The sequence below is a fragment of the Lacerta agilis genome, chromosome 4 (genome assembly GCF_009819535.1).
Source record: "Lacerta agilis isolate rLacAgi1 chromosome 4, rLacAgi1.pri, whole genome shotgun sequence".
Lineage (NCBI taxonomy): Eukaryota > Metazoa > Chordata > Lepidosauria > Squamata > Lacertidae > Lacerta > Lacerta agilis.
In genome coordinates, this window is record NC_046315.1 from 36054181 (window position 1) to 36079351 (window position 25171).

Genomic DNA, 25171 nt, shown 5'->3' on the forward strand with positions numbered 1-25171 from the left:
TTCTTAATTTTTGACATTAACATAACAATAACAAAGAAAGAAACAAGGGAAGAGACCAAGGCCAGCCCAATACATTTTTGCACCTGAGACGAACCACAGAATGACTGAGTTTGGCTTGAGCCGAGCCCGGGGTCAATTTCTCTTGCAAAACCTATTTCCAAACTGTGAAAAGTGTGGAATGAATGGATGAGAGAAATATCTTGTGAACAATTCAGAAATGAAGATGGGACCAGCACCGGATTTAGGGCACTGTAGGTGATTCCACCGCAAGGGACACCAAGCCGAGGGCACACAAAATTATAATAATTAAAAAGGGAATGATTGTGTACATAATAAATATTTAAGTGGAGGACACCAAATTTTGTCCTTGCCACAGGAAATGTCTGGGGGGTTGGGGAGTATTTATGGGGAGGTTGGCTCAGGTGTGGGCAGCTTGGGTGTGGGCTGCTCTGCATGCCATGGCCGCTGCCAGCCTGAGCCAGCGAAAGAGGCCTGCATGCCTCTTTCTCCCACTTGGCCTGGCAGCGTCTCGGACTGTCCTCTTTTTTGTTCTTCAAGATATGGCAACTATATATATCCTGTATGTAAACTTCGTGCAAGGAAATCAGGAAGAATGCTCGATAAACCAGTCATCTAGGAGCTCTAAGAGCAGCAATCAAATTTGTGTTCCTTAGGAAGTGGCAGCTGGATGACTCAAAGAGCTATTATGACTCAAAGAGCTATTAATGCAGGAATGCAATCCAGACCATTATTGCAGACCGCCTTGCTCACTAGATGGCTGCACACATGAGAGGAGGAAGCTGAGGTTGGTTAGAAGTTGGGTTGCCATATTTTGAAAAGTAAAATTCCTGACACCCGCAAAATTGTGATTTCCCCCAACACCATTTTTACACCACAAAACCAGGACATGTCAGGAATTACCATGACTTATGGTAATCCTAGTGACAAATTCCCAGTTCCTTTCCCCCCCATGAATATTCAAAACAGAATCTAAAATGTAGTTCCTTATTGGGGATGCTTGTTCAGCATTGTATAAAAGGCAAGAAGAACAAATTGGAAACCAGTAACCAACTCCAGTCAGGTCCTAAAGGGCATCTGTTAAGACAAGAATGCAGAAACACAGAAAGCTTCCTGTGTCGTGTAGTGGTTAAGAGCAGTAGACTTGTAATCTGGTGAACCAGGTTTGCTTCCCCGCTCCTCCACATGCAGCTGCTGGGTGACCTTGGGCTAGTCACACTTCTCTGAAGTCTCTCAGCCTCACTCACCTCACAGAGTGTTTGTTGTGGGGGAGGAAGGGAAAGGAGATTGTTAGCCACTTTGAGACTCCTTCGGGTAGTGATAAAGCAGGATATCAAATCCAAACTCTTCTTCTTCTTCTTACACTGGGTCAGACCATTGGCTTATCTACCTGGAGATGACAGGATTTGAAAGCTGGGACGTTCCACACACAACACAGAAGCTCTATCAGTAGCTGAGGCTGCTGAACTGACTCTTGGGCTGGGGTGTTTGGCAGAGGGTTGTTGTTGGTGTTTTATTTTAGATCTTGTTGTGGTTTATGTGGAAATTGTTCACTTTAATTGTGTATTTTTAAATGTTTTGTTTATTGTTTATGACTACTTTTGCTATGTTGTAGTTAATGTGGAACGCCCTCCCAGCAGGTGTCAAGGCAATAAGCAACTATCTTACCTTTAAAAGGTATCTGAAGGCAACCCTGTTTAGGGAAATGTATAATGCTGTATTGTGTTTTTAATATTTGGTTTTGGTTGGGAGCTGCCCAGAGTGGCTGGGGAAACCCAGCCAGATGGGCAGGGTATAAATTATTATTATTATTATTATTATTATTATTATTATTATTATTATTATTATTATTAATTTAACTTGTATTTTTTTCATGATGTAGGCCACCTTGAGCATAGTTTAAATGGTATGCATGTACAGTGGAACCTCGGGTTACATACCATCCTCCTTACTAATGCTTCAGGTAACCAGCTCTGCTAACCCGGACGTAGATGCTCCTGGTAGCAAACTTTGCCCCGGGATGCGAGCGGAAGTTGCGTGCTGGCGGTGCGGCGTCGGCAGCAGGAGGCCCCATTAGCGAAAGCGCACCTCATGTTAAGAATGGTTTCGGGTTAAGAACAGACCTACAGAATGAATTAAGTTCATAACCGGCAGTACCACTGTATGTATGTGTGTATGTGTGTATGTATGTATGTATGTATGTACCACTGAGTTAATGCTCTTCCCCAATGAAAGTTGCTATGAAGTTTTTCTCCTTCATAATACTAGAGCTAGAGCTCCAAGCATCATCCAATCAAGATGCAGGGAACTGATGAGCACGGGAAGCTTCCTTATCCCAAGTTGGACAATTGTTCCATCTAGCTCAATAGTATCTACACCAGGGATGGGAAAAATTTGCAGCATAAAGGCCACCTCCACTTCTGGGCAAACTTCTAAGGGCCAAATGCCTGCGGTGGTGTAGGCATAGGACAACATGGGCACAGCACTGAATATACATTTCTTCTTTGTATAGTAGGGACATCTCCTCATTGCTTGTAGGTTCTCTTACTCCTTCTATGTGTGCCAGCTATGCCTCCATGTACCAACTGCCCTGCATTTACAATATTAAGAAACAATATTTAATACTCTGGCTTTGTAGAATATATAGGGTAGTATTCAAACATATTTTACTCATAGCAGATCCACTGAAATGAATGAACGTGCCTAAGTTAGAGCCATTACAGTAATTTCAATAGGGCTACTCCTGAGTGAAACTTACTTGACTACCACCCGTAGGTCATTTCTTACTTTAGAATATTCTGTGATCTCAGGACTTTGGGATTTGTTTAAAGCACAGTCATAAAATAGAACAGTAACAGTAGTAAAGACCTTGGATTTTTATTTAAAGCATTTCCCTAGTAAAGGGCATCATTAGTCAGGGCCCCTGATAATCCCACAAACATTTTCTACAAATATCCTTTCCTTTCTTTAACTATATGCTCTCCACCATATTCACACATCTACAATCTTAAGCAGAAGCATCATTTTTCAATAAGACAACTAATAAGACAATGCCCAATTTGTGCTCTCAGTTACTGCTCTGTAGTGTCTGTTTAGAGCATGCTTTAGACTTCTGTCTCTCAGAGTTCACTGCCCACCCCCACCCCAACCATTAGGGAGGGAGGAGACGGGAGATTAGACATTCCCAATGCATTTTCCTGCTTTCCTTTTCCACACTGTGGCTTTCCCAGCCTTCACTGGAGGCAGCAACTACCCTCGTGTGCACTCTTCTTCATACCAGAGCATGCGTCTCAAGGTAAGATGCTTGCTGTGATGGAACTCCAAGGGACAAGCTTGGGGATTTGTCTCCGAACATAGGGAGAAAGTAAAGAGAAACCTGGATCTGCTGCAATGAAGTGCATGCATGTTCTCAAATGAGGCTGAAATTGGTGTTTGCGTAAATCGGTCCAAAGCTGTACTGCCTGAATTCAATTTGCCTCCTGCATCCAATTAGCTCAAAAGTAGTGGTGTGATTGGTTTTAGCCTCTGGATTTTATAGGGTTACGAGGGGCGCCTCTCACTTTAGATAGTCATGTGTGGTGTGCTCACTTCAAAATGTAGTAATCCAAGATTGCTACATTTGGAAGCCCTCCTGTTCAGCTGCCTGGAGTGGGGCCCAGCCCTGCCCTGGTGATGCCATTGCTCAGGAGCAGGGCCAAATTTAGGTTTGATGAGGCCCTAAACTACTGAAGGTAATGGGGCCCTTTATATGTCCAGCAGTCCTTTCTCAACAACAAATTGCCACTGTTATTTTGTGTTGAATATATGCTATATGGTAATTTATGGACCTAATGGATATCTAAAGCCATTTGCACATAACAAAATATGTATTTTATCAAAGTAATTGCTGAACTGAAATACAATTAAGAAGTATATTAATAGTGAAATAATTATTAAGCTCTAACTTAAAATGATTTTTTATTCATAACAAACTTAAAAATGCAAACACATTGGCATTTGGCAATAAGTAAGATCATGTTTATGTATACTGTAGGATTATTTTCACACTATGGCAAGAAAGAAAGAAAGAAAGAAAGAAAGAAAGAAAGAAAGAAAGAAAGAAAGAAAGAAAGAAAGGTCATCACCCTTGTCTTCTAGTGAATGTAATAGAAATATTTGAAGCATGAACATGAGAAATGCAGAAGAAAGATTTGAGTTCCATGTAGCCTGATTCTATTCTGTCTTATGCAGAAGCAAATCTTACTGTGTTCTATGGGACTAGGTCACAGATAAACAGAGTTGCAACCTTTTTGTTTTTGAATCCTTTTGGTGCTATCTGTGTGTATGTGTGAATACTGTTAATGTAGGGTAGAAACTAATTAAGAGCACAATTTTTAGACAGGTTATACCATTGGGGGAGATGTGGTAATATTGGTAAGCCTGTGTGACTCATGTAGTGGTTTCCTATGTTGAACAGGCGCTGTGTGGTTTAGATTTCAAGCATGACTGTTTATGGTACTAAAATCCATCAATCCCAACTTCCCATCATTTCCATGGGTTATATCATTACTGTATTGTTCTGGGTGCTATTTCCATAACGTCACTAACCTAGTTACTGGCAGGAGGTTGCAGAAATAAATCTCCTGGATCTGCACTCAGAATCACTGCTATGGTCTGAAATTCTTATCCCATTCATTAATAGGCACTGCATGGTTTTAATTCTGATCTATTATTGTGATTTCAATTTCTTTTTATGTAAATTATTGACTTTATGATTGGGGTTGGAGTGAGAATGGTTCTATATTTTAATATTGTTGTGACTTTTCAATTTGTTAGTCACATTGGGTTTCTTTGAAAATTAAGCGGCACATACATTTTATTTTAAAAAATACATGAACTGCAAGCTGTGGAAATAAATTGTTGGTTTTTTATCTACTATTTAACCGGCCCAAGTATGACCAAAAAAGGTGATTGAAGTGTGTTATCTGGTAAGTAATCTGCATGCAGGGATGTACCTACAGAGGAAAGTTTTAAAAGCTTAGGAGACTCAAAGAAATGGACACTCTCTCCAAATCTAGATTCAAAAGCTGAAATTCAGAAGTCAAATGAAACTATCTTTAAGTGGGGAAATGGCTGTATATTTAAAATATAAACACTGAAGTGTCTTATAGCACCTAAAAGATAAATCCATTTATCTCCAGTACACTTCCTTTTTTAATTTAATTTTTATTAATTCATTTTATTAATTCATTTTCTCCAGTACACTTCCAAACACCAGGAACCACTTCATAGGATGTATTTACATCCATTTGTGGACTCTGATCCACAAAAGCTCTTGCCATAATAAAATTGGCAGTCTTTAAGGTGTCACAAGGGTATTTTGTTTTGCTTTTTGTTTTGTTTTGTTTCTTTGCTGCAGCATACCTACTTAGAGATTGGGTTGGCATGAAACAATACTCTCCTAAATTATTTGCATTGTACATTTGACCGTGATGTGTATGGTTCACTTTCTTACAGTGTTTTAAAAAAATTGGAAAATATGGGCAAAACGAAATAATGGTATTATTTGGTTTTCATTTTTTTCCCTTGCCGAGCCATTTTAAATACTGTATGTAAGTTAATTTTATTTAAAGCAGTGTAGGTTATTTACTTGCAGCTTGTTCAGTATGAGAAGGTGGGCTTCATTCCTAGAAGGCTGTGTAGAGGGTTCATGTTTACAACATTTTTGATGTGTTATACTTTAATATATATTTTTCGACTGGTCCTACCAATAAACATCATTAGAATCATGCTGCAGATGTGCTTTAAGTTCCACTGAAGTTAACAAGTCATTGCAATCACAGGGGAATAAATCCCTCGGGGATCAGTGGTGATTGTAAACGCATTTTAGTGGGACAAGCCAATGAACAGAGAGAAACTGCTTAGCATGATGCAGTTTACAACCCCCTCTCCAAAGAAATCTGTTGAAGGGACAGTTGTGGTGCTTAATTCGTGCCTCCATCTATGCTGAAGGGGAAAGGCAGCAGCGCAGTCCCAGGTTCAATCTCTGGTATCTCCAAGATGGGCTGACCTGACAAGAGATCCCAGCCTGAAAGTGTGGAGAGCTACTGCCTGTTATTGTTGACAACACTGGAAGCCCGTTGCATTAGCAGTCAGCTTCCGGTGTCCTTTGTTCAACCTTAATATTTGTAAAGAAGCACAAATATAAATATCTAATAACTTTCTTCCGGAGGGAACCTATGCTGCGTGTTGCAGTCAGGAGTTTTGCACTGCTTGGAGAAATGGATTGAACATGTTTGGACACTGAGCCAATTCAAAAGTTCTATATGTGGGGATTAATCTATTAGTGCTCATTCACACATGCGCATCAATGTGTCAAGCACTGTGTGTGTGTGTGTGTACGCGCGTGTGTGTATGTCATATGAAGAACTAAATGTGTTAGGGTTTTGAGATTCTAGAAATACATTTTGCAATAACACAAATCACATTGCTTGCTTTTCTTTCTCACTTCTGACATCCTGTTAATCCCCCTCCCCTTATTGTGCCAGGTCTCTTGAGGGAACGTCTTGCCATTGAGATACTGACTAGATTTAGTTTCCATTGACCTTCAAGGCATTAACTACCCACTGCTCCTTTTGTTTTTCTTTTGAGAAGTACTTTGCTTGCCCCATTGTTCCTTGTTATTCTTCTCCCAGATGCTTCCTTCTTTGATGCTGTAGCCGAAACGCCTACCTTCCTTTCAGTTTCCACCCACAACACATCCTTTTCTTAACAATTATCTCATTTCCCTTTGATAATAAGTCTGTTCCTTAATCATATTTAATCCTTGTCGGTAGCTGGCATAACATAATGATTAAGAGACTGAATTGCAGATTGAGGTACTGTACACCAAGTTTCACCACTGCCATGTGCTCACTTGGTGATCTGTCGTATTGTGGGGGAGTTTTAATACTGGTTTACCTTAAATAGCTGTTGTAAGGATTACAAATAGAACATGCACATGAAGAGCTCAGAAGGTATGAAAGTGCTACACATTTTGTGCAGTGTTTTGTGATTTAGAATACAGGGCTTAATTTGAGCCCAGGGGCTTGCTGAGTTTCATCACCAGAACAACTTCTTCCAATGTTAGAGCCTGTAGTTGAACATGAGAAGTAACAATGTGGAAAAATACTTTCTAAGGGCTTCTGAGAAACAACAACCAGAACCCATTCACCAGGGGTTTATGATAGGCATCTAAGCAATGTGACTAGTTGCAGTGGATTATTGGCAGTGGTGGGAGGTAAGGGACTCCCTGATAAAATTGACAATCTCCAACTGCTGACTCAATCCCAAAATATACAATCTCAATCTGCGGACTCAGTTCAAAAATCTACCAACTCCATCTTCTGACTTAGGCTGAATAAACATCATACATTTAAAGCACGTTGTTGTTGTTGTTGTTGTTGTTGTTTAAATTTGTATGCCACCCTTCATCCAAAGATAACAGGGCAGTTCACAACATAAAAAATACAAAATGAGAACACAAAATTCAAAATACATAATAACAATGAGAACAAAAACAAACCAATAACCCTTAGAATGTTATAAAAAATAAAAAAATCCTTCCAGTAGCACCTTAGAGACCAACTAAGTTTGTTATTGGTATGAGCTTTCGTGTGCATGCACACTTCTTCAGATACCTTAGGATGTTAATCAGCCAAAGGCCTGGTTCTGGAGAAACGTTTTCTCCTAGTGCCTAAAGATATGTAATGAAGGTGCCAGACAAGATTCCCTAGGGAGAGCATTCCACAAACAGGGAGCCCTGCAGAAAGGCTTGTTCTCGTGTTGCCATCCTCCAGACCAGTCATGAAGGAGGTCCTCAGATGATTATTGCAGAGTCCAAGTTGATTCATATGGGGAGAGGCTGTCCTTGAGGCACATGACTTCAAAGCACATGACATCCCCCAAAGAACCATGGGAACTGTAGTTTACACCAGAGAGCTATATCTCCCAGCACCCTGAACATGCTACAGTTCCCAGGACTCTTTGTGGAAATTAATATGCTTTCGATTCATATTAAATGCATGGTATGTATGCAGCACAGTCCCAATCACTTAGCTAAATCATGGCTCTCTGTGGTGTGTTCTAAAAACAGTGGTTTAGAAAGCCTCCACACAAGGTTAGCAGGCTGGACTGCCACTGGCCCTCCTGAAATTTAAGAATCAAGGCCCACTACATTAGGGATAACCAACGTTGTGCCCTACAGATGTTGTAGGACTACAGCTCCCTTCATCCCTGACCACTGGCTCTGCTTACTGGGGTTGATGGGAATTGGAAGTCCAGCAACATTTGGATAGCACCACATTGCCTGCTCCTGCATTGCATGATAATCTGACTCTACCAAATTTCTACTATATGCAAGGAGAAGAAGTTTAACCAAAAACAACAGAGAGCCAGTGTGGTGTAGTGGTTAAGAGCGGCAGACTCGTAATCTGGGGAACCGGGTTCGCGTCCCCGCTCCTCCACATGCAGCTGCTGGGTGACCTTGGGCTAGTCACACTTCTTTGAAGTCTCCCAGCCCCACTCACCTCACAGAGTGTTTGTTGTGGAGGAGAAAGGGAAAGGAGAATGTTAGCCACTTTGAGACTCCTTCGGGTAGTGAAAAGCGGGATATCAAATCCAAACTCTTCTCCTCCTTCTTCTTCTTCAACAACAACAACAACAACAACCCTGTTTCCTCTTTATCTGTTGATGGGGCATTCTCAGATTTTACAGTCTTCATTTCATAAACAGAAAACACTTCTGCTAGGAAATCCCATGAAACTAATGTGGATCACATGTAATCATTTTGAATGTTTGTACATCACAGCACAGAAATATACATGCACTGGGAAACAAAAGCCAGTCATAGCTTCCCAGGTTGTACATGCTGCCAAATACCAATGAGTTCAAGTCTCATTGGTGACAGTCCATAGGTGGATTTCAACTTCCCCACTGTTTACAGAAATGTTTCATTGGGTAAAGTATGTACGATGTGAAGTAGCCTTCTGGCCAATGACCTGCCATTTGTTAGTACTTAGCTAGACATGGAAAAGCTTCACTGCTTGTCTTGGGGAGTTTTGTCTGCTATGGCAACATTTTGAAAATCCCCTGATATGGTTGCAGTGGAACAACAGCCTTTATCTTCATTATGCACCTGGGCTATACCCAAAATCCAAATAGTAGAGCATTGTAGTAGTGAAAAAGGCTAATGTGTATTCATAACTCTTATCTTTTTTTTCTGTTCCTAGTTAAATGAAGGTCACTGTTCCCCATGGGCTTTCCAGGGCCTGACTCTGTGCATCATATGTATTGTGCTCTGTGGGATAAAGGGTAAGTCTAACATGATTAGTGCACTGGGGAAAGTGTAATGGCTAGGCAAGGGTGGCTCAAGGCATTTTGCCGCCTGAGGTAATGGACAACATGGTACACACACACACACACACACACGATATCAAGTAGCCAGCTGGACTGACTGCTGAATCCTAATTCAGTATTAGCAATGGGGCACTGCACTGCCCTGGAGGGAGGTTAGTACCGTAGTTATAAGGCTGGAGCCCCACAGCTCTCATCTCCCAACAGTATGGACAGGGATCTCAGGAGGAAGAGCTAAGGGCTGCCACCACCTCCCACCATATGGCACTTGCAGCAGTCACCTCATTCTACCTAATGGTAGAGCCAGCCCTGTGACTATGAGCCAGCAGGCCAGCAGGCCAGCAGAGGGCTGTGGAGAATCTTGTGTTGCTGTGAGCAGGATGGGCTTCTATTTTGAGTCAAAGAAATGTATTTTTTGGCATCTGTCTGTCTCGGGAGACAATGGAGGAGCACGCTTTGAGGGATGAAGTCAAACTGTTGGAAGGTTGCAGCGCTTGCTGTGGCTGTAGAGACCAATGCAGGAGAGACATGTTTTGTTGCAGGTCAGGCAGATGAAAGCATCTGGTTGTGCTGCTACAAATGAACCATAGTGTTTCTTCTCTCTGTGCTCCTCCCAGTGGCCATTCATCTTCTGGTCACTGCAGACACACACACACACACACACACACACACACACACACACCTGCCTTGTGAGGTTAAGTAAGGTATGCAGCAACCCCCTTCCTCAAATTGTCCCTACCATGAATTTCAGAAAGGCTTAATTTTCCCTCCACCGACCAAATGAAAGGTATTTTAAAAAATGAAAGAAAAATATTGTGGAATTAACAGCCCAGTTCTAATCTGTGCATGGTTGCTAGAAGGGCAGAACAGGAATTTTTGCATAAATAAATATATTCCTTGGATCTAGACCAAAGGATTTGTAAGCATAAGATACAAGAGGTGATTATTAATTCTTTTGTCTTGCCACAGGTGCCATATTGACACGTGACAGAGATGTGGAGCTGGGCGGCAATGCTACTTTGAGATGTACCCTAACAGAATCTCGACAACCTAATCAAGTTACATGGCAGCAAGAGGTTAATAAAAACTTTGTAAATTTGGCAGCATACACCAACGAAAAAATTCCAAATATTAATGACCCATACAAAGGTCGAGTCAATTTAACAATTTTTGAACTCAATGAAACTGCCATCAGCTTCTGGAATGTTAGCACCCAAGAAAATGGTTGTTACCGATGCATATTTAACATATTTCCTCATGGATCCACTAGCAGTCAAACCTGTCTTTCTGTTTACGGTGAGTCATTTCATATTAAAATAGCCAGAGCTGGGCATTTCTTCAAATAAGCTCCTTTGAGAATGAAGCAATACAACACACACCATTACCTCACCCCAGTTCCATGGGCGCAGGACTTGCCCAAGTTTGGTTTCCTTAGGAAGGATATTACAAGCATTTCCTAATACTTGTGTTTCATTCAACAATATAACTACTGATTGATTATAATTGGAACTACAACTTAAACCACAGGTGGTGAACCTGTGGCCCTTCAGTTGATGTTGGACTACAACTCCTATGATCCATGAGCATTCTAGCTGCAGATGATGCGAGCAACATCTGATAGTCTAAGATTACAATATCCATAGCAGATCGGAGGCAGTATACTTCCAGTTGCCCCAGTCCTGCCTGTGGACTTCCTGTGGGCTTCTGGTTGGCTACTGTGAGAGCAGAATGCTGAACTAGATGGGTCATTGATCCATTAGGTTCTTCTTATATTCTTCTATCCTGATATGGGAGTGGAACAGCATACTAAGATGCTCCGGGAACCCAAAGCTCAGCTTGGTGTCTGATCTCCATCTGCCTCAAAACTACAGGCTTCACCTTTTGTTTCTCTGTATATACAGAGACCTAGATCACAACATTTGTTAACTGTGAAGGTGGATCTGTCCCCTTCTCTCATAATTCTTCCGATTCAGGACATTCCCAAATCATTTGTTAGCAATGGGGCTAAGCAATTTGTTGCTATGGCAACATATTCCTGAGAAATCAACAAGTCCAAGATTCTGACCTGTTATGCCACAGAGAAACTCACACTAACGAAAACCCCTTTGTAAAACTGATTAGAAATCAGCCCGCTGTGTGATATGTTACAACATATGTTTAGGTTTTCAGCCAGAATATTGCAGTGTGGGACACTGGGCTTTTCCACACGTGTGGTGTGTTCAATAACACACAACAGCACAGGGTACATTGTTGAAGGATGATTGCTCAAAGTTAACATAGGTTTCCTACCATATAGCCTGCCTCTAATTCAACAGTTTGCCATTTGCCCTGCTGAGTCCCTCGCCGATACAGTAGCATCTTTTCATCTTCCTTTTATTGCCCACCTGCGGTCCTTATGGTGAAGCATTTTGTGCCGTCATTTATGTCACAGGCCGCCTCAACACATTTTTACACTACAGCATCTCTGACGGGCGCTTGAATGCCACCTGCTCAGCAACAGGATTCCCACGTCCCAATATCACATGGGTGGCGCCAAGAGGCCTGAAGGAGGAACACGAGATCACAAACCCCAATGGCACAGTATCGGTCATAAGCAATATCCTTGTAAATGCCTCAGATAGCCATTCTGGACAAGAGATGATCTGCAAGGTTACACACAGAGGGAAAGAGATGGATCTCAAGGTACCACGAAAAGGTAAGTGAGCAAAGCACTCGGTGCCTGTCATCTTCCTAAAAGCTAGCAAAACTTTCACCTTAAAAATCTTGTATTTTCTTTTCTTCCAATATATAAGGGATGGCAAACCTGCAACCCTCCATATGTTACTGACCTACAGCCTTCCATCATCCCTGATCATTGTCTATGATACCTGGGGGCAATGGGTACAACCACCTGTGGAGGGTCACAGGTTTGCCATGCCTGATGTAAAAGGAAAAAAAAAACTTTAGTGCAGGGATGTGGAACAGGTTCCAGGTGGCTAATTTTGGCAGTTGAGTGGGGCTACCCACCTGTCCATCCCTTGTTCCTTTAATACTGTATATTTCACACTTCCCCTTATCAAGTAATAATTATCATTTTATTCTATTGTTACATGCATGCATTCTTCCTTATTTTTTCCCCTCCTTCAAGATGGATTTGGGCATGTGCTTTTAGTCTCCCTCTGAAATTCTTTACACTTACCTCTTTCATAAACTGAATTGCACTCACTGGTTTTCAGTGAATGCATTTTGAGCATATTCTTAGAAGTGATTTCAACCTCTAGTCATCTCACCCACTACAGCAAATTAAGGATCTCACTTTCAATGTAGAATTGTGATTTTATTCTATGTTATATTACATTATTATATCATATTATAATATTGTATTATATTGCATTTATATTTATATTACATAGACTCCTGTCCATACTGCTAGCAATTATTTTCTTTCCTCCATATAGGCTATCCATATGCTGTGGTGGTAACTGTACTCGTCCTAATTTCTCTGACTGTGGTTATTATTACGGTGTGCTGCTGGAAACGACACCAAAAATAATGAAGAAGTAAGCTATTTGAATAGAAAGAAGATACCGGTAAATATATGTTGTTTCTATGTAGACTACTGGAATGGTAGCTGATGCACATAAAAATGCTGGATAGCAGTTGAATGATGGGGCTTGTGCTCAGGAATGGAGAAATCTGTCGGTTTTGGTTTATCCTGATTTCTCAGTTTTCCAATCTTAAGTTTGGTTCTCTGCATTTCTACATCTGCTTATGATATTTTATTTAAAATCCACATGAAAATATATCAGCATTTTAGTGCAAATTTCTCCTTCTATACACACATTTATATCATATTTATATCCCTGATGCAATGCATTTTTGTAAGTTATTTTCACTCAATTGCTATGCAAACTTTACTACAGTGAATGCTTTTTTGCACAAATTTGTTGGCTGGAGAACTTCACCGCAATTCAGAAATTGCGAATTTCAAAGGTTGGCTGTGTTTCAGTCTTCATATAGTTTCATAAAGTGTGAATTAATGATGTTTACCTTTAAATGTGAGCTAAATCAAATTTCTTATTAATCACTACTTACACTCAGTTGAAACAGGTGATTTCTGAGTACTGTGTAAACAATCATGTGTGTTTATATGGGCTATGAGATATGGCTGATTCTTGTTCAAAATAGTTTTTCTGTTATTTTGACTTGAAAATAAGGTTGTTGTTTGTTTGTTTGTTTGCTTGCTTGCTTGCTTTTTTAAATGACATGCAAATTGCTGCAGGAACATGGGGAACTGAATTTAAGATTGGAAAAATGAGAAACTGGCAGAACCCAAAATTAACATCCCTAGTTGCAAATAGGTGCTAGGATAAGGAAGAAATGAGACATGTTTGTAAGGTTCACCTTCTGTTGTGTGGGCAGGACGGTCCCTCCCCTTACCTGGCCAATCCCCAGGCGGGATTGGGCGATTGGCTGAGGTAGGCGGAGACCACAGGTATCCAGCCTGGGGAAGGCGACTCCAGCCCAAACTGGCAGGAGCCGCTCTGGGATCCAACGGGGCTGCGCGCGACCATGCAAAAGCTGCTCCCCATTTAATATGGGGAACAGTCATTGTAACTTTTCAGTGTCAGGAGCTAACCCTCTTTCCTTTGCTAAACAAGACATGCTTAGCTAACTGGGACCACAGTGGGAAGGGAAGGGTCACAGCCATCCCTCCTGCTACATCCTATTTCTACTCAGGATAAGGGGTCCTGCAAATACAACATATATTTAAGAGCTTTCACATCATTTGTAATGGTATGGAAGGTGTTGTCTCTCATTTGGTCTTAAACTAATATCGTGGGACATCATTTCCATATTGTACACCCATGTCTTTTGCCCTATACTAGAGTTGCTCACACACTACTCTGGACACTTGTGCACACTGTCTCTACACACGTGCAAATGTTTGCATGGAAGTATACACTTGTTGTACGTCCCAGTCACTGTGTACACAGACTGTACACTCGTTGAAAGTTGCACATGAATAGCAGTAGGGTTGAGCAGCTCATCTGTCGTGTACACGGGGACCAAGATGGAACACACGCTGAACATATTATGTGAACACCTCAACTGTTATCTCATAAAGAGGCTTTGCAAAAGTTCTGAAGCATTACAAAAACTGCCATATCAGTATGCGTGTGCTTTCCCCCACAGAGCAAAAAACATTTCGTGGGGATGGGGAAAGTATTTTGATTGGGAAAATGTTGTGGAAGGAAAGGCTTAAATGCCATTCAGAGCACTGTGTTCCCAATCTGGTTCAGGGGCTTCCCATGCCCCATCTAGCTTGGCCCAGAGATGTTTATAGACTTGAACTATGCATCATAGGAAACATTGATGATAATATAACTTTCCAGTCCTGGGAGATGGAGTTTTCATTGGTCTACAGCCTAAATTCCTTCATGTTTAAAATATGCTCCATGAATTGGCAAGGGTTGTGAACAAAGAAATTACATTCAGTGTTTAACTTTCTCTAGGCAGCTTCATTTAAAACAGCTTTATTCCTGCTTAAGTCATTCACAACATTTAAACAAAGTGAGCTGCCATAACATTTTAGCAATAAGGCAGTTAAGCTTAGAGAGAGTTTTGGGTTGATGTCAGCCACAACCCCATATGAAGCTGCAGATAGAGGCTTCTAGAACTTTCACTTCCTCTCTCTGGAACTTTCTTTTTCCTGCACACAAATAGACATACACATACAAGCAGAAACTGGGCCACCAGCTGAAAGAGACTTTTCAGATGTGGAATCGCTTCCCTTACAAATAAAGGCAGGTGCCAGCCTCGGGTGCTTTCAGGCATGGGGAATATTGCATTAGTGGTTCTGATTATAATACTAGAACTCCTGTCTTGTTTTTTTTTAATGTTCCTCTCACACTACAACACCTGTTGTGTTATAAAACTGTGGTGATTTAAAATTAGACTTTTGTAAAAACACATATTATTCTATTAGGATTTTGAATCCCCCCCCCCCAGTTTTAAATGAAAATTCCATGAAAAATGTATATGTATTGGAAATAAATTTATTTTTAAAAAAGGAAGTTCTAACTGGAAAATTAAATGTTCATCAACATACAAACATCTACTTTAAAAATGTAGGACAGGAGTAAAAAATTTCAGCTGACCTATCCCAAATCCTATAACTCGACAAGCTTTCTACTTTCAAAAATTCCCCTCAGCTTTCTTATGAGCCAATAATGTTGTGCCATAGCTCCACTGCCCAGTCTCTTGTCTGGAACCATATCCTGCTTGAAATTCCTGGAAATGTTAGATTAGGACAGATAAGGACAGTCATAGGGAGTGTCTACCATAACTTGAAGCCAAGTGCCATAAGGAGGGATTTTGTTTCCTGTCTTAAACAAAAGAAATGGACACTTATAAATTCTTATCTAATATTCAGAGATGTTTTCATAGGGTAGCCTATCAAGGTTTATACAGCACTGAGTAAATAGGAACGAAACTACAAATTAAGGGCATGTTGTTCTTGACATGAGAACATATTCTTCTCTTGCTGGGGCTTTAGGCTGTGGCAAATGTTTCAGGAGCTTGTCATGGGAGCCACAGCCCCTGGAGTGTCCAAAAATGAAGGCAGTTGTGTTGCTCCATTGTGCATGTGTGTAAACACGCAAGCACACATGCAAGCATTTACACAAAAGCATAATTTCCAATTTATTAGGGATCATCCTGGCTGAAACTTCTGCATAATTATCTGGACATAAGCTCAATTGAACTCAGCATTGCTTCCTTCTGAAGGCGTATAAGATGATGTGTGTCAGAAGGTGATTCATGCATTAATAAACAATAGTAATGATAATCAATAATAAGTTCAATGTCTCAAACTCAGAGCAGGGGTAGCTAGTTATATCTTCACAAAGAAATCTTCTCTTGTGTATCTAGTACTTTCTTCTTGTGAGGAAATTGACTTGTCAAAGGATTTCTTGAAACATCTTAACATTCAGACAAGTGCGGAGCAACAGCAACACCCAAACCTGCCCTTTCAGCTCTCAGAAGTCCCGTTTCCTATATAGACTGGATCCCTTCCAAACAGTAGCAGCCAAGCCCCGAACAGGATATATTGCACAAGAACCCTGACCTTTCCCTTCACCTTCATAGTTCCATATTTTCTCTTGCAGCTATAGAGTGGCTTTTGATTCTGAAACATTTTTGATTGTCACACAAGTGAGGGCTGCACACCACACATTTCCTCCTGCAATGTGGGTTTGTGGTTGTGGAGCAGGAAAAGTAGTTCTGAGAAAAAAAGCAACGTTTCTCTCAAGAAATAAGCATTCCTCAAACACTCGTGTGCAGTCTATTCCTGTATTCCCCCCTCCCCTTTCTTCAGCAACCTGGGTCCTATTTAAATAGGGCTTGTTATAGAAAATGCAAGTTTAGTACTGTTTCGGCCATGACTATGTAGAGCCCATTGCCATTCCTAGTTGGTGTGAAATTTTTGAAACACTTGTAGCCGTCAGCTCATTCTTTCCTCATACACTATATATATGAAGATTCAGGAAGAAAAGTGAGAACAGACTATACTCATCATACATAATGGGGGGGGGGAACGACGACGACTGTGAAATGGCTCCCTGACAGTTGAAACACGCCTGACATTGTCATTTTTTTAAAGGCAAACATCCTTTTATTTACCCAGGTTTTAGGTGGGTACACTGATGCTCATCTTTTAGTGGGGCGGGACTTGTTGGATGAGCATTTTAAGAATTCTGTGTTGTACATCTTTTTCTAATTTGGCTCTTAATTTTAGATTTTACTTCACTGTATATTAAGTTGTTAAGTTACCTTGTCTTTGGCAACAAATATATATAATGTTGATAAAATAAAATAATTAAAGCTACTCTATCTATCTATCTGTTCTCTTTTAGGAATCTAAGGGATTAAACCAACATTCTGAATTTTGTTCCAGGGAACTGAAAAACATTCTAGCGACTGTGTCTGTATAACTGGCATGTCTTGAATGCAGCATCAATTTAAAGGAGAATCTGGACCAAATTTGTGATTCATCATTGTCAGCCTTTCCTCTCTTTCCACTGAAAGGATCCCTATGGTTGAAGCTTACAACTCTGCCTACAACGAACAAATGGCTGCTCTCCAACAGGAAAATAACATGTACCTTGGCAGGCCTACCTTTTAGGTAGCCCTTCCACCAATACAGATTTGTGAACCATGGCCAGATCTGCTGTCAACAGAAGTAACAGGCCACATGCATTTTCAATGGCAAATATAATATCAACTGGGATCCAGAGGTTCTCTTGTACAAACAGAAGGCACCTCTGTGGGTACAACCCCCTTAGACTCTGTCAGTTCTCCCCTCTTGATGCAGCCTCTGTTGCTACATCCCATGTTTTCCCCAGAGGTGGGAAAGCACCATTGTCTGAGCAGTGTCCTGCTTGCTTGTCACTGGATCCAACTCAAAGAAAATGTATAAATTCTTAAATGAAAATGGAATGAGAAAAGAAGGTGGTAAACAGCAAGATTATAGTCTAGTAAAAGGCTTAGAATTGTTAAAACCAAGAAACACATGTGCAGGGTTTCGGGCCAGTTTCCACCATGAAGTATTCATTTGCCCCAAGAAGAAATAAGCACAATGCAAAATAAACACAGATCTGCTTCTGTTAATATAACTTTGGCTTTCCTTCTTTAAACACACTATTGTTAGCTGATTTTAAAGGGAAGCTTAAAAGGAAAACGCAAAGAGACAATGTTTTCCAGCAATCTACTGAAGAGGAAGGGCACAGGTTTGATGAATAAGAGTTATTCAATAATTCTGCAACTATGGGGAATGAACAGGAAACAATTCATTAGGCTTTAAAAAAAATTAAGGAGAAGAGGAAGTTACTGTTTAAAGGGACAGTAGCCCAAAAGCCCTTATCAGCGCTTACCAAACCACACTGAACAGGCTAGTGCTGAAATTTCATTGTAAGAAATTAATAATAACCTACCAATCAGGTAAAATAAATAAAAATAGAAACACAGGAAAAAATGGAACGCAGCAGGTAATAATGTCACATGGATTTTGTAAAACCTGAGAGAATAAAGGGGTGTCAATTTCAAATTAAATGGCTCATATAAAAGCAACCTAAGTAAATCTTTATTTTTAGGTGGGCATTAATTAGTTCCTGGTGTTAGTTATCCTAACTGTACTTTATGGCAATTTCTTGTACATTCATTGTTACCTCTTCTGTGGCTACCTCTTTTAAAATAAATCATTGCACTGAATGTATGAAAAGACCGGCTGCATTTTATGTAGAAACCAAATAAAGTTATTTCAAAGAAAAGTGATAATATGCTCCTTATTGTCGAAGTCTTTAGCTTTTTTGGTCAAAATGGGACCTCAGATTAAAATAGTGCTACAAGTAGATATAGATTTGGTGTGATTATAGTCTAATAGTCCTTCTTTTTACCTTTAAAAAAATATTTCTGCACTGATTTCTTTAAAAGTAAAAAATGACATTTAAAAAATAGCAATGAAGCTCTATCAGAACTTGTAGACAGCTTCTCTGGCTTCCTGCAGTTTCCTGTGGTTACAAGAAAGCCCACCTGAGGTTATTATAGGGGCACTTGGAAAGGCTGAAGAATGTGGCTGACCAGAGAGGATTTGTAGAATCAAACCAAAGACATTCACGAAAAAACTTGGACACCTCTAAAGTAAGGGAAGTGCCCTTCACCCATAAGAATTTCACTGAAAAATTCTCTCCACTTTGGTAATTTTTAATAATTTGATTATTTTTAATGCAATTTCTTTTCTAATGCATTGATGGAGAATGGACACAAGCAAATAAGTACATTTTTCCTGATTACATAATTTCTAATTATGTAAGCCACCTCAAAGTTTTGTAGAGAGGTGGGATATTATATGGATAAATCTAGAAATCTGTGCTAAACCACTGCAACCTCCCTGCCACATTTGTTTTCAAAACTTTTTTGAGACTGTACGTGCCAAATTGCAGTGTTAGGATGTTCAGCTAGTCCGGGGGTCAGCAACCTGCGGCTCCGGAGCCACATGCGGCTCTTTTACACGGCTGCCGCGGCTCCGGGACTCCGGGGCGGATACGCCCGTCCACTTCTCCAGCTGATAGCGACCGCCCTCCAGCTGGCCGGCGGCCCGCCCTCCGGAGGCTGAGGGTGCTGCTCAGGGGCGTACCCAGGATCACCTGGCCTTGAACAGCGGGGCAGCGGGGCTCGGAGGCGGTGGGGACGCAGTAGAGGTGGCGCAGCTCAGCCGAGGGCTCTGGCGCGCACGCTCCTTCGGGAAGAGATGGAGCTGGGCGAGCGGAAGGGGGAACTTTGAAGACTCCGCCTCCGCCTCCGAAGCAGACGCCCATGGGAGAGGCCGCCCCCCGAGCCTGCCTGGCGGGACCAACCCTGCCCAGCTCCGGGAGTCTTCCTAGCGTGGGAGGCGGCCTTGGGGCGGACAGGGGAGCTCCGGGGTCGGCGGGTATGTGGGACCCCGTGGCATCCAGAGGCAGCTGGGAGGCGGGACGGGATGGGGGCAGGAAGGGGGCCTTCAGACGCGTCCCCGCACGGGCACTGGAGGCCAGGACTCCTCGGCTGGGTCGTGGGACCGCGGGGGAGGGCTGGCCGCGGTTCCTCTCGGAAGGCTGCTGGCTGCTGCGTCGAGGCGATGAGGAGGTAGGCAGCTGCAGGCTGGGCCAGGGGCGGCAGGTGGCGGGTGAGGGGGGAAGCCCACTTTTTAAAAATGGTCGAGGAAGCGGCGCCTGTTTCCCTGCCGCTGCCTCCTTCGCTCCTGGTTCCGCTCGCAGCCTCAGACCGCGCTCTCGCGGGCGCGTGTCTCTCTCCGCCCCAGAGCAAGGCCGGGACGTTTTGCAGTTTTTCCTCTGTCCTGAGTGTGTGTTAGGGGAGCCTTGACAAAGCACCTGTTGGCGTGGAAGAGAGGAGTCCTAACTTGGATCTGTGTTCATGTGCAAAATCTATCGCCATTGTCATTAAGGGGGCAGGGAACTCCCCTAAAAAGGTTTGAACACTACGAACTACTACAGCCACCTGTATGCAAGTCAGCACAAACATCACAGGCTTCTCTGGTGCAATTCTGTGCTTTATTTAGCAAGAGAGGAGGTTGGAAGAGGTGAACATAGCCTCTGGTCTGGAATATTAAGGGTAAAAGACACTAAGATTATTGTAAAAGCCAGCAGTCTTCAATAAGACATGGGACAAACATTTAACACAAGTGTGCAGTTGAGGACTCATTTAAAAAAAAAACAAATCAAATATTTGTATGCTGTTGCAACCCACCTTGGATCAGGCTGTGACCTGGTAGTGGTCCCCAGGGTGGATAAAAATGAATGATTTTTTTTAAAAGGATTTTTTAAATTTTAAATCGGATTTTTTAAAATTTAAATCGGATTTTTAAAAATAAAATGCAGTGTTATATTTGTTTTAAATGTCGCAATGGTTTTGCGGCTCCCAGTTTTTTTCCCCCCTTCGGAAACGGGTCCAAGTGGCTCTTTTGGTCTTAAAGGTTGCAGACCCCTGAGCTAGTCAGATTAAGAATGACAAAACTCAGCAAAACTACTAAAGCAGTCAGCTGGTAGTCTTTTTCCAACCACTTACTTCAGCCATGCTGCTAAATGAATCAATATGGCAGAAAGATGAGAACTTTGCTGAAATCAACTTTCCATTTCCTCGCCTAGATCTGAAGATAATTGTTTGCAAATTAGATGGGTGACTTTGACAAGGAGTCCAAATGATTCATCGCAGACGGATAAGTATTTTGCATCTAGATTTGCACGCTTGCAGTTTCAGAGGTCCTGTGCTAAACTTTTCAAACACTCACCCACCTGCCACTCACCCACCTGCTCTAGGCCTAGGAGCAGAGGATTCTGGGAGGGGTTGGCTTATAAGGCTGTTGGCACCGTTCACATTCTGCAAGAACTGTCCATATTCACTATAACATTACCAATGTTCTGATGTGGTGACTCACTGGATAATATCAACACTCGCAGTTGTACAATACCTTTACTAGGAGGACCAACCAAAATGTCACAAAATAGTAGCAAGATAGATCTGGTTAACATCCAGTCTTTGTGTTTTCAAAAATAGGCAGTGACCACTATCCCAGAATACTAGCTGTGTAACCAGATACTGGGAACACCTAGTATAAACTTACTCAACATCCAGCCAATTTCTGTACTCCCACCACTTCTTTATTTTTCCTTGTCTCCCTGCCACTTGCTTTGTGTAATTTTTTTAATGAATTTTTAGTTAGATTCACAAAATGTTTAGGGGTATGTGTCCTCCTGCACCCCCCCTGAAAAAGCACTGTTTACACCTATTAAAAATGGTTCTTAAATGCTACCCTTTTGACATAACTGTTGTGCCTCTTTTGTGAGGTCATCCACTGGTTGCACAAAGTTTAACAATGAAACACCAACACTCTTCATAATCCTTTTGTTCCCACATGTACTTCAAGTTTACACCCTCCAGATTGCTTTCTTCCAACTGAGAATGCAGAGTTTTCCCCAAAGCTTTTCACAGTGACTCCAGCTGTGAAAGTTCATGGGAGATTTGCTCTCGTTTTGGCTCCTTTTCAGAAGTTGCTATGTAGCTCACTCCTTCACATGTTTATTCAAAAGCAATTAGCACTAAAGTTAATAAGACTTACTTCAACTAAATAAGTCTGCATAGGGCATGGATTTGAGAAAATAACAATTGGCTTATTATTTGGAATTAGGAGATCAAACTGTAAACCGGTAATAGAAGATTTATTTTCAAAACCCTAAAACGGGTGTTTCCAATCTTTTGGATTTGTCTTCGCAAGCATTGCCATTTCCATTTTTAGAAGGCTAGGAAGTCATGGGAAAAATCCTCCCTTCCAGCAATGGAATGAATCAATATATCAGATTTCAGAAGGATGCCCTCCAGTTTGTGCACAGCAGTTTAAAGTTCCAGCTGTCTTTCATGGCTGACTTTTTAAACAGTTGTTTTGCATACTCCACAATACAATCCTGTACACCTCTATTCAGAAGGCATGTCCATTAAGTTCAATGGGGATTACTCCCAGATGAGAATTGAGGCCTAACTCACAGAAATACCAAAGCTGTCATGGGCTTTGAAGACTCTCGAACTCAGGGCAAAAGGGAGAAACGTACTAATAAGAAGGCAAACCCTCACCGTGATCTACTCCTGCCCAGAAACCTATGTCCCCACTGTGGAAGGATGTGTGGATCCAGAACTGGCCTCTACAGTCACTTACACAGTCACTGCTAAAATTGTGCTTTGCCTGTGTGGAAGTATGAAGAATAAAACTGGGAGGATCTATTAGGCATTGTTAAATTTATTAACAACACATTCAAGTTCAATATTAAAGCAAGCTCTCATGGGCTTTTCTGAATAAAACATTCTTGGATTTCTAGGTTCATTATTGCTATGAAATGTGGAAAATATTTGATAAGTGTCAAAGGAAACGCTGATGAGTAATTGTGTAGGGCTGGGCATTAAAAGTGCAGGTCCTTATAAAGTTAAAATCTCTGGGGATTTTAGCTTTGTAGGGTTTTTTTTATCTGCTTGGTCGAACTTTTTCTGGTTATCTGTCATGGAAATATTGAGAGCTTTTTGAATTATGTTGGCACTGAATGTGGGAAATGTAGATTCAGCAAGTCCGTTGAACAAACAAACAGACCCTTATTGCCTCAAATCTAATTGTGAACATATAATAGCTAGTTTAGAAGAGGGAAACATTTTGTCCAGCTCTAGCATGGGACTGGGGAACCTTTGGCCCTCCAGATGACTACAGCTCCCATCTTTCCTGACCAGTGGCCCATCCTGGTTGGGGTTGGTGGGACTTGGAGTCCACCAACATCTGGAGGGCCACAGGTTCTCCAGCTATGCTCTAGCAGCATCATGCCCATCCTTCTTGGGTGGGTTTGGCCCCTTACCCAATAGTGCTCCTGAGTATGTACCTTTATTTGAGGACATTTGCAGCTGAGGCAAAACTTTTCCACTCCCATGACACTGGGTGCTCTCATCTCTGCTATTATGGATTCCCTGACTGGAAGGGCAGTAACAAAATCCAACCACCTTCTTTGGTTTCTCTGTTAGCAACCACATTTGATTACCAGGCAGGGCTGGATGTAGACCACAGACGGAGAACCTCTAAATGGCTTTCTAGATTCTTCTCAAGGCACACACCATCCTGAGCCACATCCCTCACCCTCCTTTCCACCCTCCTTCAATGTTTTCGGCTGGCTGGAATATGTCTGTGAATTCGGGTAATGCTCCCTCCTTTTCTGGATGGAGGACAAAGAAGGGTTTGTGAGGGAGCAGAAACTTGTCCACTGCACGAGGGTAAAATTCATATTTGTTGACCAGCCCTTTTGCCTCTGGCCTCACCCGCCATTGGATGCGCCCTCTGTAACATTGGCTAGAGGAGCTGAGGAACATTGGCTGAATGCACTTCATGCAAACTTCCACAAAATGCCACATTATCAAGCCAACAACCACATCTACTGCCACCTCTCACTTCTTCTGTCTAACCAAGGACCACTGCATTGATCTGGGGTGGGATTAAAATGGAGGAATAGCAGTGAAGACAGTGACTAGTGCTTCAGTTCCCCAGCAGGGAATACCTTTTCATTTAGAGCCATAAGTACAGACACAGAGTCCCTTCACATGCTGTAGTGTAATGGGTCAGTGCGTCTGGCTGTTAACCAGGTGGTTGGTGGTTCGAGACCACCCAGGGATGGCTGTGGGCAGGATTCCTGCATTGCACAGGGTTGCACTAAATGACCCCTTGGGTCCCTTCCAATTTTATGATTCTGTAAGGCTGCACATGAGTGTGATGGCATGGCCCCTGCGCAGATTGGTACTGAAGGCAGGGAAATCCCATGTGGTCCTGCCTCAGGCATTGCTTCAGAGTATGGAGGGGGGCATCTGAACCTCCATCTAACATACCTTGCAAGGTTATTACCATATTGGCCCAAATATAAGCTGCACCTTTAAAATTGGAGGGGGGTGGAGATAAAAAGAAAAAAATACCTGAATATAAGCCGCTCCCTTCCTCGCTGCTCCTGGCTGCATTCTGCAGGGGGGGAGGGTCACGCTGCGTTGTTGGCAGCCTTTCCCCTTCCTTGCTCTCTCCCTTCACAGCCTTGGGGGAGAGGACGGGGGACTACACAAGGGACGGGCGCCGCTTTGCCAAACTCCTGGCGCTGTTTGCCCTGCGCTCCTGGCTGCATACCATAAGGTTGCGAATATAAGCTGCACTTTGTAGGAATTTGGGGGGAAGTGAGGCTTATATTCAGGCTAATACGGTATGTGGCTAAGAGGAGGGGAGGACCACGTAGGTCACACTGAGGTCCTTGGAAGTTATTAAGTGTAATACAATAAAATCAATGCAATAAAAATAAAGTGGCAATGTGTGCAGGATTCTGCCTTCTGGTACTCTTCATATGTGCTTCAGCAGAACTAGTAATTATGGGCAATTGGTGGCATCTCAAAAGCTGAGAGCAGGGTAGGCGATCAGCTGATATGGAGCAACAACTGGCATGCTAAAAACAGCAACACACATAGAGGAACAGGGTGGGTGGCGAATTGAACAGTGTCCTTTTTTGTTTTGTTTTTTTAAAAAGAAGCTTGTCATAGATTTCTTCTAGTGCTACTGCCTAATCTACAGCCATCTAGTGGTCACCAGTATTAACAACACCTCCCAGAAGCAAACGATTCGGCACGGTGAACAACTTGAAATTTTTAGATGACACCAAACTGGGCGGGGTAGCTCATGCTGCAGAAGACA

General features: G+C 42.0%; 1 protein-coding gene across 2 annotated transcripts; it reads left to right on the forward strand.

Annotated features, from left to right (window-relative positions):
* The first annotated feature begins 3191 nt into the window (after nucleotides 1-3191).
* On the forward strand, nucleotides 3192-18716 carry LOC117045560 (OX-2 membrane glycoprotein-like). 2 transcript variants are annotated; one of them, XM_033146729.1, is made up of 6 exons: nucleotides 3192-3313; nucleotides 9267-9348; nucleotides 10360-10686; nucleotides 11822-12085; nucleotides 12828-12929; nucleotides 17327-18716. In XM_033146729.1, the coding sequence occupies exons 1-5, from the start codon at nucleotides 3206-3208 to the stop codon at nucleotides 12920-12922; spliced, it is 876 nt and encodes a 291-aa protein (XP_033002620.1). In that variant the 5' UTR covers nucleotides 3192-3205; the 3' UTR covers nucleotides 12923-12929; nucleotides 17327-18716. The 2 variants fall into 2 exon arrangements, with proteins under 2 accessions (XP_033002620.1, XP_033002619.1); XM_033146728.1 differs by having other exon boundaries at nucleotides 3193-3313; nucleotides 17286-18716.
* Nucleotides 18717-25171: the final 6455 nt, after the last annotated feature.

Excerpts from the sequence above, each read along its gene's own strand:
- LOC117045560 (XM_033146729.1), top strand. The coding sequence starts at position 3,206 with ATGCATTTTCCTGCTTTCCTTTTCCACACTGTGGCTTTCCCAGCCTTC. Across the intron at positions 3,314-9,266 it reads ACCAGAGCATGCGTCTCAAG|TTAAATGAAGGTCACTGTTC; the intron begins GTAAGATGCTTG and ends TTCTGTTCCTAG. Across the intron at positions 9,349-10,359 it reads TGTGCTCTGTGGGATAAAGG|GTGCCATATTGACACGTGAC; the intron begins GTAAGTCTAACA and ends GTCTTGCCACAG.